The sequence below is a fragment of the Gymnoscopelus microlampas genome, assembly GCF_963454915.1.
Source record: "Gymnoscopelus microlampas genome assembly, chromosome: 8".
NCBI classification, from domain to species: Eukaryota; Metazoa; Chordata; class Actinopteri; order Myctophiformes; family Myctophidae; genus Gymnoscopelus; species Gymnoscopelus microlampas.
The window spans coordinates 20850177-20868253 of NC_139945.1; the positions used below are offsets into that span (position 1 = coordinate 20850177).

Genomic DNA, 18077 nt, shown 5'->3' on the forward strand with positions numbered 1-18077 from the left:
TCTTAAAAGCAGGGGGATCTGTCCATGTCATGATCATTCTAATGTTGGGGATATATAATACTACGTTTTGCCAGAATGGACTGCGATGATGTAATACTTCATGGAAAATTATAGTAAGTACACAATAATAGTGTTGATACACAATTACAGACTATTAGTGTCTTTACCTTTCAAATAATTTTGCACTGTAAATTATGCATTAAAGAGTTATTTATTTACCCTTTGTTATTTTGTGTGCTTAAAATACTTTTCCAGAGTCTGAACTGAATATACAGGTAGAATGCAATTGAATAAAAAACTGTGAAGTAAAGTATTACCTAGTTGACCACACATCCAAGCAAAAAAAGAGAGACAGGGCAAAGCCTTGCTCTGCCTCTCTTCCTACAGAATATCTTTAAGGGAGTGGAGAAATGAAAACCAAGAAAATGTGAGCAATGTTGCACATGTGAAAGCACAAGCATTTCACCATGATATGCCAACAGGAGTTGTAAGTTGAGAGACAGTTTGGAATATTACTTAGCAAGAGTTGCCCCAAGCTTTTCCAGGGGTTATTATGTCCTTTATCAGTGAATGAGTCAAACTTAAAGGAGTAGTTCACCCAAAAAATGACTTATTTTCTATGAATTGCACACCCCATGAAGCCTTGAATTCATGGATTTGTTTTTGTATTGTCAAGGCTTCATGGGGTGTGTAATTGAGTGAAATAAGTCATTTTTTGGGTGAACTACTCCTTTAAGATCTGCTATTTTTTGGTGCGCAACACTGACACGCCAACCAAATTATAAATTAGGCTTTTACTGTCATTCTGTCCTTCTGGGTCAAAAAAGACTGCATTCATCCATCCTCTGATTCTGAACAACAAGCAGCGGTCCATCTGGTAGGCATTCCTCAGTTACTCCATGACGTTTCTGTTGTGATCATATGACAGCCGGCGCTTAGCAGAAGTGGTCTGAGCATGCTGATTGGTTGAAGGGAGGCCAGGGGAGAGGCGATGATTGGCTTTCAAAGGACTAGTCACATCTTCCTGGGAGGACAAAAGAAACAAAACACAGGTATAGGTCAACAGAAAACTAATGACAGATTACTAAACACTGCGATCTATAATGTTATCTAAGTCACTGGTTCTCAAACTTTTTGGACCCCCAAATTGAGTATGTATTTGGCTGCAGACCCCCATCTGAAAATGTTTTGTGCCAGGGAACCCCAGAAAAGAAGATTTGTGTTAAAATGTTCAAGATTCTTCAAAAATCACACCCAGTGTGAAGTGGGCGGTGTGGTCACAGTGGTCATCACAGTGATGGAAGTGATTCCTATTTATAGGAATCACTGCATAGTCCTATTTATAGGGCTATGCACATGTGTCATGTGTGCCAATCACAGTCCTGAATAGTCATGGTGGCCAATCACGGTGCAGGGTTAGGGGGGTACACTGGTGGCCAATCACAGCGCAGGGTTGGGGGGGTGCAATTTGGATCGATGTCCAAACCTCACATATAGGGACGGTTGCACCGCCCAAAAATAGCAGATGTACAAGCTTGTAGATCTGCTATTTTTGAATAGCCAACGTGTAAATGCATAGCGGTTAAAATGATTGTGATGTGGGGACCCTCTGAAACCTCCCCAAGGACCCCTGGGGGTCCCCGGACCCCACTTTGAGAACCAATGATCTAAGTGATTACTCAGTAATGTAGTCTGGTCACCTCATGTTGGGTGTTCTTATGTAACTTTTTTGTTACAAGGAGACACGATCATCTTTACTCACGGTGTAACTGTTGCCCTGATGAAGACATTGCAGCAGAAGGTCACGAGACACCCCACTGGCTCTCTTGTATCTCTGGTCAATCATTTTGTTCAAGTCATGGAAACTGTCTAACAGCCTGCAAGGTTAAACACAACATGAGAATGACTGGATAAGGGAGATGGATGAATAGAGACAGTAGATGGATCGGGTTTTCCGTTAGTTCGTTTTTTGTTGTGGCAGAGCAACGTGGTTGATAAGATTCTAATTTACCGGCCGATTGTTACATTTACCGGCCATAGTGTAATTAATGGACGTCACGTGCGGATACTCTGATCACTACACGTCATTCCTGTAGCGCTTCTTTCAACCACTTAATCATAGACGCACTGCGCTGTTCGTGAGTTTATGCCATATTATCATAGTTTCCTAAAGCATCATTTATGCTCCGTCACACAAGGGTGTCATTTGCCAAAAAGTTATGCGTGACACACACACACACAGATTTTGTGCATATATAGATGGATTTATTCCTCCCCGTTTCAAGATGGCTGGCATTGTTTATATTTAACGGCCTGTTAAGAATGTAGTTGACCAAAGCTAACGGAAACACAAACACACACAAACACATACGCGCAATATACACCAAAGTGATGCACATGACCTGCTGATATGTCGACATGTCATTCAACAGTGTGAAATTTCAGTGTGACTGTAGAGGTTAGCCATAGACACAGTTTCATTCAGAGTAGAAAGACATTCACCGCAACTTCTATAATGTCCAAGTTCAGCCTCTTTAGGTGTCTAGGAGGGTGATTTCATATCTGCTGCGATTTGATGTGATTTCATACCTGATGCTTTTCATTTCTTTAACCATGTCACTTTGACCATGCACATGAAACTGTGATACCTGCTGCTATTTGATATGCTGGATAATGTTTTCAACCTGCACAAGAAGCATCAATGCCTTGCGTAGTGCCAACTATCATTGCTAATATTTAATCATGCACCATATTGGACTTTGTATATTTTATCTGACTGACACTTCCTGTTATTTGACTAATTCTGTGTGCTGTGTTGCCTTCTTCTCCATTTTCTCTTACCTAATATAATACTTCATGTGACTGGAATGTTGAGAGAATTTTGCCCACTCTTTTACACCTAATCACGTGATGTGACAATAAAGTTCATTCTATAATGATCAAAATGCAATATGATTATAATCTAGGCTACTATCTTTAAATGGGTTACATTTTACTCCTATTAAGAGGAGTAAAATGATAGCAAAAATAAAAAAGGAAAAGGTTAATATTGCCTTTTGGCAGGAAACACCTATCTGGTGCAGGACATGAAAAAAAAAAAAAAAAAAAAAGGGCTTTAGAAATACCTTCTCATACAAAAATGGTAAAAAGAGAGGGGTTGCTATATTGATTTCTAACTCAATCCGATTTGAACTCATATCCGAAATGATTGATAAGGAGGGTAGATATGTTCTAGTAAAGGGGAAAATAGACCAAAAAGAGGTCACACTGTTTAATGTTTATGCTCCCCCTGGTAGTACTATGTCTTTCTTCAGGAAAATATTGAATCTGATTGCATCAGAGTCATATGGTAGTCTCATTTTTGCGGGTGATATAAATGCTACTACTTCATAGGTCAACAAATAAGAAAATACTTTTATAGAAAAACATAAATAAATAAGGCACTAGCGGACCTGGGGCTGATCGATGTATGGCGAGCTGTGCATGGATCGACCCCAGGATATACCATCTTCAGTGCAAGACACTCTGTGCACTCAGTGCACTCTGTACACACTAGACTGGATTACATATTTATATATAATGGAGACCTGCACAGATGAAGGGAGTGTAAGGTGGGCCAGAGAGATCTTTCTGATCACTCAGGGGCAGTGGTGGAAAAAGTACTCAAATGTTTTACTTAAGTAAAAGTATCAATACTGCAATGTAGAAGTACTCTGTTACAAGTAAAAGTCCGGAATTAAAAATGTACTTGAGTAAAAGTACAAAAGTATTGGTATCAAAATGTACTTAAAGTACCAAAAGTAAAAGTACTAAATGTTTGAAAATAGCAGATCTACAAGCTCACAGCTTGTAGATCGGCTATTTTCAGATAGCCTAGGTATAAAATAGGGCTAAAGTGGTTAATGTATGTTTCATAATATCCTAATTTATATCTGAAAAGTAACTAGTAACTAAAGTTTTCAAATAATTGTAGTGGAGTAAAAGTAAAATTTTTGCCTCTGAGATGTAGTGGAGTAGAAGTAAAAGTATTGGAAATTGGAAATACTCAAGTAAAGTACAAATACCTCAAAATTGTACAAAAAAGTACAGTACTTGAGAAAACATACTTAGTACTACTTTCCACCACTGCTCAGGGGTGTATTTGACCTTTCATTTAGATGGTAGAAGAAAAAAAACACTTTGGAGAATGAATACCAGCCTTTTGAACGACACGGCATTTAGAGAAACAATAGAGTCAGATTTAACTATATATTTACAGGACAATGATAGAGGAGATGTAAATCCAGGTATTTTATGGGATGCAGCGAGACAGTTCTTCACGGGAAGATTATTGCCCAAACAGCCAGGATAAAAAAGCCCAAAAATGGTCAAACCTACAGGAAAAACTGAGGGAGTTGAAACAAACACATGTTAAGAACAAGGAACCTTCTATAGTTAACCAAATCAGAAATGTTAAACAGGAAATAGACAAAATACTTAGTGAAGAAGTGGAAAAAATGTGAAGGTTTATGAAACAAAGGTATTATGAGGCTGGTCCCAAAGCAGCAAGACTGCTAGCCTGGAGGCTCAAAAAGCAACAAGCTGAAAACACAAGATCACTAGCAATATGGATGGCATACAGAAGGCATTTGAAACATATTTTAAAACAGTATACTCCCAACCGGATCGGGCAGATAAACACACAATTGCTATGGAAAAACATAGAGCTCTCCTTAATGGATAAACCAATACAGTCATTATTAGGTTGCACTGAGGGAGAGAAAGGAATATTTCAGACAGTGAGCCAATGGGTACATTTTACATTTAAAATATGGTTAGAAGTGGTTAAACGTTTCCAACTCCAGAGGGAGGCTAAGCTCTTAAGCTGGCTATTCGTCTTGGTGCCACCTCCATACGTACAATGATTAAAAAAGGGGATATTGACAGTTTTGAAAACTTGAGTCAGACTTATGGGTTGGCTAGGCAGGACTTTTTTAGATATCTGCAGTTAAGGGACTTTTTCGGGAAAAATATAAAAAGGTCTAATCCGGGGATCACAGCAACTATAATTACTGTATTTGTTGATGCTTATAACTCAGGGAGTAATAGAGGTCTTATAAGTAAGCTATACAATGGTATTATGTCATTGAATAAGGATTCTACAATATATGTGAAACAACGATGGGAAAAAGAACTTGACATTGACATAAGTGATGAAGTGTGATCGGATTCATGGGAAACACAATCAACGACTACTAACTCCCTGACCTGGAGAGACTTTTGCTGTAAAAAATCAAATCCGCTTCTTCATCACTCCCAAACAGAAGTCTAAACAAACTGGGAACCAGCTGGACTGCTGGAGAGAATGTGGAGATACTATGGTCGATCATGCACAAGTCTTTTGGTCTTGTCCTGCAATTCAACCTTTCTGGAAGGAGGTAGCAACACTTATCTAAAAAATTCTGGGTTTCAGTATCAATACTACATTTGAATATTTGTATCTCTTGGACAAACCCCGGATGGACTGAGTCAGGATGACTCTTATTTACTTAAGATCCTACTTGCAGCAAGCAAAAAATCTATCACAAAGAACTGGTTGCAGAAAAATTGCCATACTATGGGGCTATTTGTCAGTATTGTGAGACAATTGCATCTCCTAGAGCAGATGACCTATTCTTTGAGGCTCCAAAAGGAGCTGGGTGAAAAAACATGTTTTTGCTTCTATTACTGGTACCGAATGTCCCATGACCTCTTTTTATTTGTTTTTGCTTTTTGTTTGTTTGTATGATTATCTGTATGTTTTATTTTTACTGCTATTTTTCTTGCAGATTTTTTTTGTACTATTTAATTGTATGTCATGTCTAACAAAATTTTGAAACCTGAAAATAAAGAGTTTAATATAAAATATTGCATTTAATGCAATATGATTGTGGACACAGTAACTAGTAAGGTTCCATCTCATCTCTTGTGGCTTCTTTACTGGCCTTTGCATTTGCTGAACTAATAATCATATGGTCTTCTGTGCTTTCCCTCTAGCTACTAGCACAAGGGAGGCTTTGTAGCTCTCACTTGCAGTTCTCAATATCAACCACTAGGTGGTGGTCTTACGGTTTATAACTGCTCCTCTTATTGAGGCAATGGTTTACACTTTGACAGACATTCATCATTAAACTTTTACAGACGTTCATCATTAAATGTTCTCATTTTTTTTGTGATTTTGACGTATGACTGAAGCCATTTCTTGCTACTATTTTGTACCAGGTGCTGGAAATCCCATGCTGTGTGTGCTCTCCAGCCCTGGCTCCTCACTGACCTAGTGTAAGCAACATTGTTTTTGAGTAATTTCAAAACTTAATGGTAAAACTGTGTTTACATGATGCAATTGTCTCCAGTCTAGTAGATTGATGCCATCGAGAGTGTCCCAAATGTCTTACAAATATATAATTATACTAAAATACTTACCCTTGGTCCTGGGTGGCCCCGGTACTGTCTGGTTCACCCCTGAGGAGCTGGGTCAGTGTGGGGACAGCATCTGGGTCACAGGAGTGTGGTACAGGCAGGGAGGGGAAGGCCGCAGCAAACACAGCACTCTAAAGAAGAGAAGAGGAGATTTTCGCTACTTATCATGATTCATTATCCATTTGATGTGGCCTGTATGTTTCTGCATGTGGTATATGTTTCGCAACCTGCCACTAAGAAAATATTCATTTTTGGGACAACACGGAATTGAACCTGGACATCATTACATGGGCACAAATGCAGTCAAACGGAGTAATTAAAGGGCCACTTTTTTCAACCACACTGGCATGCTCCTTTGTCCCAACTGTTTGTATGAAAGAATCTCAAAAACAAAATATAGCTGCAAGCAGCGATAATACGGGGCCAGTGAATAGAGAGAGAGAGAGAGAGACATGGAAACGGAATAGATTGAAGAGAGAGAGAGTGACATGGAAACAATAGATTGATGAGAGAGAGAGATGGAAACATAATGGTTTGATTGGACATCTCAACCTACTGCCATTAACAGGATTCGAACTCTCAACCTTCAGACTAATAGGCTGCAACACTACCTATAGTGCTATAGCTTTGTCCAGGCTGATATTGTCTGTTGAAGATCATAAACTCTTGCCTTCTTTCATGAACCAAGCCCCTGTTTCACTAACACTAAGATCACTCGTTCACAAGCCATTTACCAATGAAGAAATTGTACATCTCCTCAGAACCAAAACTAATGAAAGTAGCCGATCTACAAGCTCACAAACCATGAAAAGTTGTGAGATTGTAGATCAGCTATTTTCAGAATGAAGAATGTCATACGTAAAAAACGTACTCTCAAATAAGCATTTCAGGTTATCTTTACCATTTGCACATGTATTCATTGATACAGTCATGTTGTTTGCAATTCAACTTAAATTAAGTCTACATCAAGTGAGGCTTGAACTGGCGACCTTGAGATTGTGAGGCATTCATTTAAGGGAGACGCCATTGGCCCAACAGACAAGTAACTGTGAAAAAGGAGATCACACAGATGATACAGTTTCACGCAAATAGCTGAAAAATCCTGGGTTTAAGTGTTTTTCAAACTGCTCAAAATTGCGGACAATCTAAGGGCGGAGCTTAATGGTCAAATCGATACGTGTGTTCCTCATGAGTCAAGGCACATGTGTAAGCAAGTTTCACGACTTTCGGCCAAACGAGGCATGACTTATGCCTGTTTAAAGTCTGCATTTTCAAAAAATTGCTATAGCGCCCCCTTTTGGCCAATTGGAGTAAGATTGGTTTCAGTGATATTTGGAATGACCCTGTACATTTCTGCAAAGTTTCAAAGAAATGTGAGTCTGCATGTATGTTTTAGGCACAGATGAATAATTTTCATAAAACTGTAATAGTTAAAATCTATCTCCTCCTGGGATTTTTGAGCAATCTGCACGAAACGTTTACCACTTGAACTTTGGACCTCTGCCTACAAAAATTTCCAACGGATTTTCCATAAGTGAAAAAATGCAGAAGTTAGGAGCCAATGACTGTTTTTCATATAATTCAAAATGGTGGGAGATCTAAAGGTCAGAGGTCAAAAGTCAGACCACGAAAGTTGTCGGGCATGAAGAGACGCATGTGTGTATCGAAGTTTCATGGTTGTAGGTCAAACAGGGCATGAGTTGTACCTGTTCAAAGTTGGCACTTTCAATTGAGTGCTATAGCGCCACCCTTTGACGAATGAGTGTGAGAATTATTTCTTGGTAGTTTTTCATGAGCATCTACCATATGGCCGAGTTTCGTAAAAAGCGTATGCACGGTTAAGCCAGAACTGGCAAAAACAAGTATTTTTCAAACTGCTCAAAATTGCGGAAAATCTAAGGGCGGAGCTTAATGGTCAAATCGATACGTGTGTTCCTCATGAGTCAAGGCACATGTGTAAGCAAGTTTCACGACTTTCGGCCAAACGAGGCATGACTTATGCCTGTTTAAAGTCTGCCTTTTCAAAAAATTGCTATAGCGCCCCCTTTTGGCCAATTGGAGTAAGATTGGTTTCAGTGATATTTGGAATGACCCTGTACATTTCTGCAAAGTTTCAAAGAAATGTGAGTCTGCATGTATGTTTTAGGCACAGATGAATAATTTTCTTTAAACTGTAATAGTTAAAATCTATCTCCTCCTGGGATTTTTGAGCAATCTGCACGAAACGTTTAGCACTTGAACCTTGGACCACTGCCTACAAAAATTTCCAACGGATTTTCCATAAGTGAAAAAATGCAGAAGTTAGGAGCCAATGACTGTTTTTCATATAATTCAAAATGGTGGGAGATCTAAAGGTCAGAGGTCAAAAGTCAGAGGGTGAAAGTTGTTCAGCATGAGGAGACGAATATGTGTATCCACGTTTCATGGCTGTAGGTCAAACAGGGCATGAGTTGTACCTGGTCAAAGTTGGCATTTTCAATTGAGTGCTATAGCGCCACCTTTGGACGAAAGATTGTGAGAATTATTTTTTGATCGTTTTTCATGACCATCTACCATATGGCCGAGTTTCGTAAAAAGCGACAGCGTGGTTCAGCCAGAACTGCGAAAAGTGGCAGAAGAAGAAGAAGAAGAAGAAGAAGAAGTGACAGAATACTGCCAATAACAATACGTGTACAGAGCAGAGCTCTGTCCCCGTAAAAAAGGGGCGGTGGGGGGGTAATGGATACTTGATTTAAATTCTTAAATTAACGTATACATGGCTATTCTCCCAGTAGCACACTGCCTACTGACTTCTATTCTCCCAGTGCAGGCAAGACTAATGTTCATGTACATCTTTTACTGAATTGTATTTCACGCTGCCTACAATATTATATAAGCATCAACTTGGATGACAAATTAGGAAAATGTACTTTTAGTAAGGGATGATTGGGGACACACATTGAAATGACCTGCATCTAGTTTTCCATGTTTGGTTTAGAAATTAAAGTAAGACAGCATGACATGAGTACTAACTGCACTACTGCACCAGCTACACTATTCGGGACTTGAAAACAGAAACATTAACATCCAAACCCAACCTTAAAAAGAGGCAGTTTATTTTACTTGCGTTGGGAGTGTTGGAATGGCTGGCCAGTTAGGTCAACGCATGGGGCTTCTGTTAATGCTTGCCGCCAAGGTTCATCAATGTTGAACCCGACATTCACACTCAATAACAATGTGTTGTGTTTGTTGGAATACACGGCCAAGCCGGATGCACCATGAACGGTTCAAATCCCTAGTCTCCGTGGTGGCGAAGGGCAGAATCTTTACCCCTGTGCCGCCATACTTCCATATTATTGCAATATCTCAAAAGACCATAAAACGTATTAAGCCATCCGTGAACCAAAACATGCAAGAGCACGAAAACAAGAGTGTACCAGATTCTGATTGGTCGACGGCGTGTCTCTCTCTTCCACAGCACTGACTGGCCACCACTGTCCCGTTGTGTCCTGGCCCCCACCCAATGAGTCCTGAGGAAAGGCTGTCCAGGTGTCTTCTGATTGGTGTGATGAACCGTCACCCCAGCCTGACATCCAATGAGTAGTTTCATCTGTAATGACATGGTTCCCAAGTGCTGGCACATCAACACGCACACACACACACACACACACACACACACACACACACACACACACACACACACACACACACACAGTTTGCTTTTACTGCAATATGATATTACATCAAATACTGTTGTAGCAGATATTTTACGATGCTATGAATAATTGTCATGTTTACTGGAGGTTTTTGTCCACTTTCAACCTGACGTTTCAACCTGGTGAGAATAGCCAATCTAGGGTTCAACTCATAACACGTCATATGACTATATAGGGCTTAAGTGGTTTACCTCATTTCATTACGCTGCTTGGTTGAATGCTCGATTCTGATTGGTCAATCATTGGTCAATCATCGGTCATTATTTCTATAATGACCGATGAGCTCTATAACGGACTGCTGTCTAATCAGAGACTCAGAACACCTGTTCATGTCAACCTGCCCTGCTTGGTTTTATGCTTTATCCAACATGACGGCCATGTTAACAAACAAACAAACAATGTCATTTACAACTAAACGTTGCTCTCAAGAATGTTTTTGAAAACATTTGAAGTGAGAAATAGACGATGCAAAAACCGACAAGTGATTCTATTTAATCCACTACACTTGTTTATCGTGGACCAACAACGGGGGAATACCAAAACGTTCGCCCCAAAACACAGTCGCCCCCGGGCAAATCCGGCGGTATTACAGGCAAATCGGCGGTATATAGAATGGGGGCGAGTGTGTTTTGGGGCGAGTCTTCCCGTTACCTTATGGACTACTGCCATTTGTTTTCCGAGGCGAACTTGTCCGCCCAGCCCAATACTTATGGAATACTTTCATTGCCGTAAGCAAGGAAATACTTTGTTTTGTTGTTACTTTTGGGTCAATTTATTTATGACGTAGCCGTGTAATAAGCGGGATAATGTATGAGGAGGTGGTCATTATTGACATTTTAAAGCCCTTCAGGGTGATTATGCACCTACCCTGTCGGGCTTTAAATATCAATAATGACCACCTCCTCATACATTATCCCTTGCTTATTAACCTGGATGGACAGCTACAAGACAGTGAAAAAACACTCTGACAGGGGTTAGCTGGCTTTAGTGTGATGCCATACTCTACTTTACTCGAGTACTGTTTGCACTCGAGGGACTCTTGGGAACCAAACTTACAATATACTGTATATTATGAATTAACCTCTTAAGACGTATTTCAAATAATAGTAAAAAATAGGCAATCTACAAGCTCTTCAATATAGCAATGCATTGGTATTAAAAGAAAAATGTTCTTCATAATTTGTACTTTTGAATACGTATTAACTTGATTGTAATATTGACGATTTAGGAACATAATCTTATTCTACTGTGTCACAAGTAAAATAAAAATGTTCCTGTATAAGAGCACCAGCTGAATACTTAAAATAAGTATTTTAAAGGGAAATGATCTCAAAGGGTTCAACCACTGAAAGAATTCTTCAGGAATATTTTTTACGTATAAGCATAAATGTCATTATATTATGTAGACCAGCATGAAGAATGATTATTATTTTTAGATCAATATTTCACAGATTCATTCAAAGCAGAGATCCACACACATTCATAGATAGTGTGTGACTCTTGTGACATCACACTTGCTGTTAAATAAATACATTCACAAATTCAAATATTTGTCAGATGTTTTACAGTAGTTGTAAGAAAGTAAAGTAAAGTGTGCAGAAGTTTTTTTTTCCTACAGCATGAAGCTCTGAATTGCAGTGGTGTAAAGTATCTAAGTACATTTACTCAAGTACTGTACTTAAGTACACTTTTGATGGATTTTTACTTTATTGGAGTATTTCCAATTTTCAGTACTTGTACTTCTACTCCACCACATGTCCGAGGCAAATATTATACTTTTACTCCACTACAATTATTTGACAGCTTTAGTTACTAGTTACTTTATAAATTTAGATTATTATCACAAAACATGCATTAACCATAGAGCTATTTTCAAATTCGGCCATTTGAAAATAGCAGATCTACAAGCTCACAATGCACCGCGATGCAACGCATTGTGAGCTTGTAGATCTGCTATTTTCAAAAGATTTGTATACATTTTGAACTTGTGTACTTTTACTTTTGGTACTTTAAGTATATTTTGATGCCAATACTTTTGTACTTTTACTCAAGTAAATTTTGATTACCGGACTTTTACTTGGAACAGAGTATTTCTACACTACAATGTTGATGCTTTTACTTAAGTAAAAGATGTGTGTACTTATTCCACCACTGCTGAAATGTTTCTATGGGATCTCTAAATGCTGGTATGTAGGCTACCTCCTCCCCCTCTGTGTCTCCTCTGTGTGTGTTTCTAGTCTGGACAATTCTGATGAGTTACAACACCTGAAGTAGGGAAGTAGTAGTAATAGTAGTAGTAGTAGTAGTAGTAGTAGTAGTAGTAGGGTAGTAGTTAAGGATGTAGTATTGTTGGTTTTAAGCGATTAAAGCAAACATGATCTTGTTTGTTGCTTGGAGGTTTGGTCATCCATTTACCAGACATAAAACTGCCTGTTCTACTGAGAGATTAAGCATAGCCCCTGTGTTTGTTTGTGTGAATATCCCTTTAAACTGCTGCCCCACAACCTGAGGCTAATGGGAGATTACAGTCCCAAGGTCTCTGTGCTGGGTACCTCCCTCGTTTCATCCCCCCTCAGCCCAGCTCAATGAATGATTAATATCTACTCTAGAGAGAGAGAGAGAGAGAGAGAGAATGAGAAGGAGATGAAAAAAATAAAGTGCAAGAGTGAGAGAGAAGGAGAATGCTTTGTTATTAATCTAGGAATCCAGGTCAGATGAGACTTTGGACTGTTTCTTTTTCTTTCTTTTCTTTTTTTTTTTTTTAATTTTCTTACAGTGGGCTGGGTGGGGCTAACCACATCAGGGCCCAGCACTACATGGTTACGCAGAGCTTTACCAAAATATCACAGGTTCGATCCGTGAAACAATCCATCAACTGCCATTTAAGTGTCCTGAGTAATGGTCACTTATTGTAAGTTCCTCTTAGTGTTAAACATAAAAACCTGAATCATAATGCAGCAACCAGGTGTAAGAATAATAGATAACTGTTGTGTTATGTGTACAGGGATTAAAGCAGTGACATAAAGTAAGAAATAGCTAGCTCAGGCCTTGTAGCGCCGTCCTAGCTACAGCCATATATAGTGGAAACGAGGCTTAGCTGATTACCAGAGGGGGTATGCTGCAAGAACAACAAGAACTGACTAACACCGGCTACAAACAGATGCACTCACACAGCTACACACAATTTCTTCTTGGGAGTATTGTGTGGGGAAATGTAATATTCTAATAATATCATATCTATACAGATGGATTTTTAAAAATGTTTTATGGTTACCCATCACAAGATACGGAGTCCATAATGGGCTACTTTTTTTATGCCATTGTTAAACTGCTTTGATGTTTTTTTATTTCTGCCTTATTGTTGATTTGTGCTGCTTTTTCTGTAAAGCAATTTGAGCTGCATTTATGTCATGAAAGGTGCTATATAATGAAACATTGGAATATCTACCGACAAAGTACCATGGACTTTAACAGTAAAGACAAACAAACAGATCTCTCAACAAAAGGACTGAAGTTACTTCAAATAAGGATCCCTCTCATTTCATCTGGACTAAATAGCCCTTAACATAAGAGTGTTAACTATACCAGAAATGTACTCATTTAATGTAAATGTGATGCCCAACATGACCTAACTTGCTCTAAGAAAAAAAGAATAAAAAGAAAGTAAAAAAAGAAAGAAAGGTGCTATATAAATAAAGTTTATTATTATTATTACTACAACTTTTAACATCTCTCTCTCTCTCTCTCTCTCTCTCTCACTATGCTTGCTACTAACCACGTGTTGGTGATTTTTTGTTGTTGTTTTTATTTTGGGGGGTATTTGTAAGCCTTTATTGACAGCGATAGTGGAGAAAGGAAATGCAGAGGGGGTAGGGGGGCTGACATTGAGAACATGGTCCGGTTGGCCGGCCAGGAATCGAACCGGGGACTCATTGATCATGGCATTTTATGCTCATGTGGTATGCGCCCTAAACATTGGGCTAGCGGGTCACCCCTGACCCTAACCACGTGTTCTAATAGGTTCTAATCATGTGTTTTGTGGCACTGAGACAGGCAGGCAGACTACTGGAGGTCTGAAAACACCCTACTTCACTATGCTTTTAGTGTCAGCTCAGTCAGCCATAACCACTGATCTGACAACAAGACAACCCTACTAATGCTTTATGAAAGTGGGGGAGAAAGGCAGAGAGACGGACAAAGAGAGAGAGACAGCAGAGGAGACATGTAGAGTCGGGAGAGAGACAAAAGAGATGGAGAGAGCTACAGACAGAGACAACCTAACAAAGAGAAAGGGAGAGGCAGACAGACACAAAGAGAACGCTTGGCCAGACAAACAGACGCAGAGGGGAGAGTCGTATAGAGACACAGTGCAGCAACCATCAACACTTACCTACACTACCCCTTTTCCCACAAGGCACTGGGGCAGACATGGCAAATCCCTTGCACCATGCCGGGTCTCCCTCTGCCTGCATGAACACTCCAAATTCATCTTCCTCCTCTTCCGTGTCCTCCTGCCTCCCCCTGTCTTGCTCACCCGGCTCGGTGGCCACTGTGTTGCTCCACGCCTTGTCCCCGTCTCCGTCCTGACCCTGTTGCTCCTCTATGCTCGCTAGCGCGGCGCTGTCCCCTTCATTCCCCCTTTCGCTCCCTCCGTCCAACTTTCCCCCCGTCACTGTGGCCACCCCTACCTCCAGACAGGGCAGGCCTGTTGCCATGGCTCCCATGGGGGGCAAAGGGGGGGCAGGATTAGCCGGGGAGGGTGCATGTGAGGTAGGGGGATCAAGGCGAGCCGAGTTAGCAGTAGCGGCGGTGGACAAGGGGTTTCGCGAAAGTGGACCGGAGGTCTCTTCATTGACAACAGAACAAGAGATATTTGCAGTAGTGTTAGAGGTTCGAGAGAATGGACTACAGGCCACTGAGTTCACCAGAGAACAGGCAATAGCCTCTCTGTTCTTTGCCTCGTCCCACTCTCCTGCTTTCCCAATGTCCTCTGGAAACCGTTCTGTTCTCCATTCATCTGCAGACTCCTGTCTAATACACTCACTGGTAAACTCATTCAGCTGCTCACCTGTGTTAAGCTCATTTTTATCGTGTCCTTTAATAGCGCCATCTTGTAGTCCTTCGTAGCGCTCTTTCCTCCAAATCTCCTCCGTTTTGCTCTCAACAGTTTCCTGCCTCCACGCTAAATTCTCTCCCTCCTGTAACTTGCCTTTCTCCTCTCCTCTGTATTCTCTTGTCGCCTCATCTCCCTTTTCATTCTCTGTCACATCATTTAGCTCCGTTCCACTACATTCTCCCTCTTCTATTGCCTTTTTGTCCTGCTCTTCGGTGGCTCTTGAGATCGCCACAGCTGTCTCAAACACAGAGGCATCTCCATGTCCACGCACCTTTATTTGACGTGGAGGAGTCCTGTTACTCTCCTCCTGCACCTGCCTGTCATTACTGTTTCCAGATGGGTTCTCTAAAGAGTTCGTACTGGGGCCTCTGTCCTTTTCAGATATTGACTGGGTGTCTTTGTTCAATTCGGAGCCTGGTTCATTGAAACTATCAGTCGTGGGGCTGGCCACGTTTTCCAAATAACACATGTCATTGCCAGAGTTCAGTGCTTGCAGAAGAGATGTGTTATCCAATTCTTCTACAAGTTTTGGATCCAATTCTGCTGTATCCAAAACCCCAGCGTTGCTTTCCCCTATGGGCTCCGTCTTGTTACTGTACTGTGTGTTGTCTGTTATGTTGTTCTCCTGTACTACCCTACCGGACCCCTGCTCTACAGTGGAGGTGCTACCCTCTACAGGGCTGGATGGCTCTGTAGTTTTGAAAGGGGAGTGAGGAACAGGGCGGTGGGAAGGACAGTGGGTGGAGAGAGGGAAAGTGTCTTTCTCAGAGCGGGACACGTCCAGGCAGAGACAGATGTTACTCTTCCCTGCTTCCTCTGGACATTCTGACTTTGCTGACTCATGTTCAGCCCCATTACCTCGCTCCAGGTCAATAGTTCCCGTCCTAGTGTTCACCATCTCACAAAGGTCTTTAGGAGTAGATTTGACCGCAGCACAGGTTAAACTAACAATCTTTCCTGTGTCATTACCGTCGTCATTGTGTCTCGGGGTAAAATCACTGCTTATATCAGCGTTGTCATTAATGCTGTCACAATTTCCTATATGCATTCTCACATCCCCTTTGGCAATATCGCTCTCTCCTATTTGGGAGGCATCCTTGTCCCCTCGCTCTGAATATAAATGCTCGCATTGGGAGGTTTGCGTCTGCAGAGCTGCCCATGTCTCCCTGGTCTCCTCGGTTACCTCATCTCGCGCCTCACAGCTGCTCTGGGACTCTGGGTCGGAGGGGCTCAATTCCAGGCTGGAGGGTGGCACAGAGGAGTCATGAGACTTTAACCTGGTAAGACCTTCCCTCTTCTCCATCATGTCTTCCTCTTCCTTTGCCTTTTCTATCTCCTCCACTTCATTGCCAAGTCGGATCGCATCTCCCGCTGATCTTTTATCTCCATCCCGGCCCCCCTGCTCTCCTCCTGTTCCTCTCCTTGGGCACGGAACGCAGGCCTTATCCGAAGTGTCGTCGCAATGTCTGGGGCTCCTGTTTGCTCCTTCGCTGTCCGGCTTAGGACCCCTGCCATCCCGCGGGGAACAAGGAGCCTGTTCAGTGCTCACGCTGTCACCAGGAAAGCCTCCTTTGTCTCTCTCTTCCTGCTTTTCTTGTGGAATTACTCCTCCAGCACCCGCCTCCTCTTCCTCCCTGGCCCGCTTCTCCCTTTTGAGGCCTGTTCTCTCCTGTCCGCTGCCTGCCACTGCTGTGCCGCAGGACTTCCTCCATCTCCGGCCGGAACGCACTCTAACGCGGTTTACGCAAACTGGAGGAGTCGGCCCACTGTCCCTCCTTCCCACCGGAGGTTCTCTGCTCCCTCCTCCCCCCACCTTCCCTCTCAGCCAACCTCCCACCAGTGTCGAGGGGCCTGTATGGGCCAGAACAGTTGACATGCCCAGAGAACAAGCCCCTGGCTTGGTCGTTGAATACAGGCAGCTGCCTTTCTCAGTCCGGAGGAGGAGGCATTGCGTCTGCGTCTTCCCACCACCCTCTGAGGTTTTCAGGGTAGCGACTGTTACCAGAGCCCCTATACCAGCCTGTCTGACATTTACACCCAAGGGAAGCCCATATCCCATCCGACCCCACTCCTCGTACACATCCGTGGGCCTGGGGCAGGGAGGTGAATTACCTTGACCTGCTGCGGGTGGGACTGCAGGAGCCTGTATTCCTCCCACCAGTTCACCAGCCTTTCGTCGATTCTTAGAGAAGAGGGCCCAAGCCCTGAGGCCCCTGACTAGAGGCAGGTCCCCAAAGCCAAGGTCCAATCGGCTGGGGAAAAGCAAAGGGCCTTTGGGGCATTTCTGGAGCATCTCCTTGGTGGAGGCAGACACGTTCAGACAGGGGTAGTTGTTGTTGTTATTTTGTTGGAGCATAGTGCTTGTTTGTTTTTCTGGTCAATCCTTGCTTTGTTATCCTTTTCAAATACAGGTCATGCCACTGAAATTAAGTCTCATTCAGGAGAAGGTGCCACCCCTCTATCGAGTATCTCTCATTGATATGGAACAGCTCATTTTCATACAAATTGGAAAAGAAATGACTCTGCCGTCGTGATGGAGAGAGCTTCCCTACTATCAATAATTCCTTATTAAACAAAGGAGTGAGAGCTCATTCCGAGGAGGACAAAAGCATCATTAAATGAAGAGAGAAATGCATTCCTTTTTTGTCTGACATTGAGTCAGTCTCAGACTCCTAATTACTGCTTAACTTTCACAGGCCCCCGGCAAAGAGAGACAGCCCCAGTAACCGTCAGAGCTGTCAAAGTTGATGATGAAGAAGATAATGAGTGGTTTGGGTTTCTCTCCGACTGATTCCTGACGACAGCGTTGTCAACACTCCTCTCCCAGC

At 41.9% G+C, this 18077-nt stretch overlaps 1 protein-coding gene across 1 annotated transcript; it reads right to left on the reverse strand.

Annotated features, from left to right (window-relative positions):
- Nucleotides 1-751: 751 nt before the first annotated feature.
- On the reverse strand, nt 752-17605 carry LOC311050511 (uncharacterized protein; the record flags this gene model as incomplete). Its single annotated transcript, XM_084064596.1, has 5 exons — nt 752-1024; nt 1763-1877; nt 6442-6569; nt 9855-10051; nt 14524-17605. 5 exons carry the CDS (start codon nt 17603-17605, stop codon nt 893-895), a joined length of 3654 nt encoding a protein of 1217 aa, XP_083920722.1. The 3' UTR covers nt 752-892.
- Nucleotides 17606-18077: the final 472 nt, after the last annotated feature.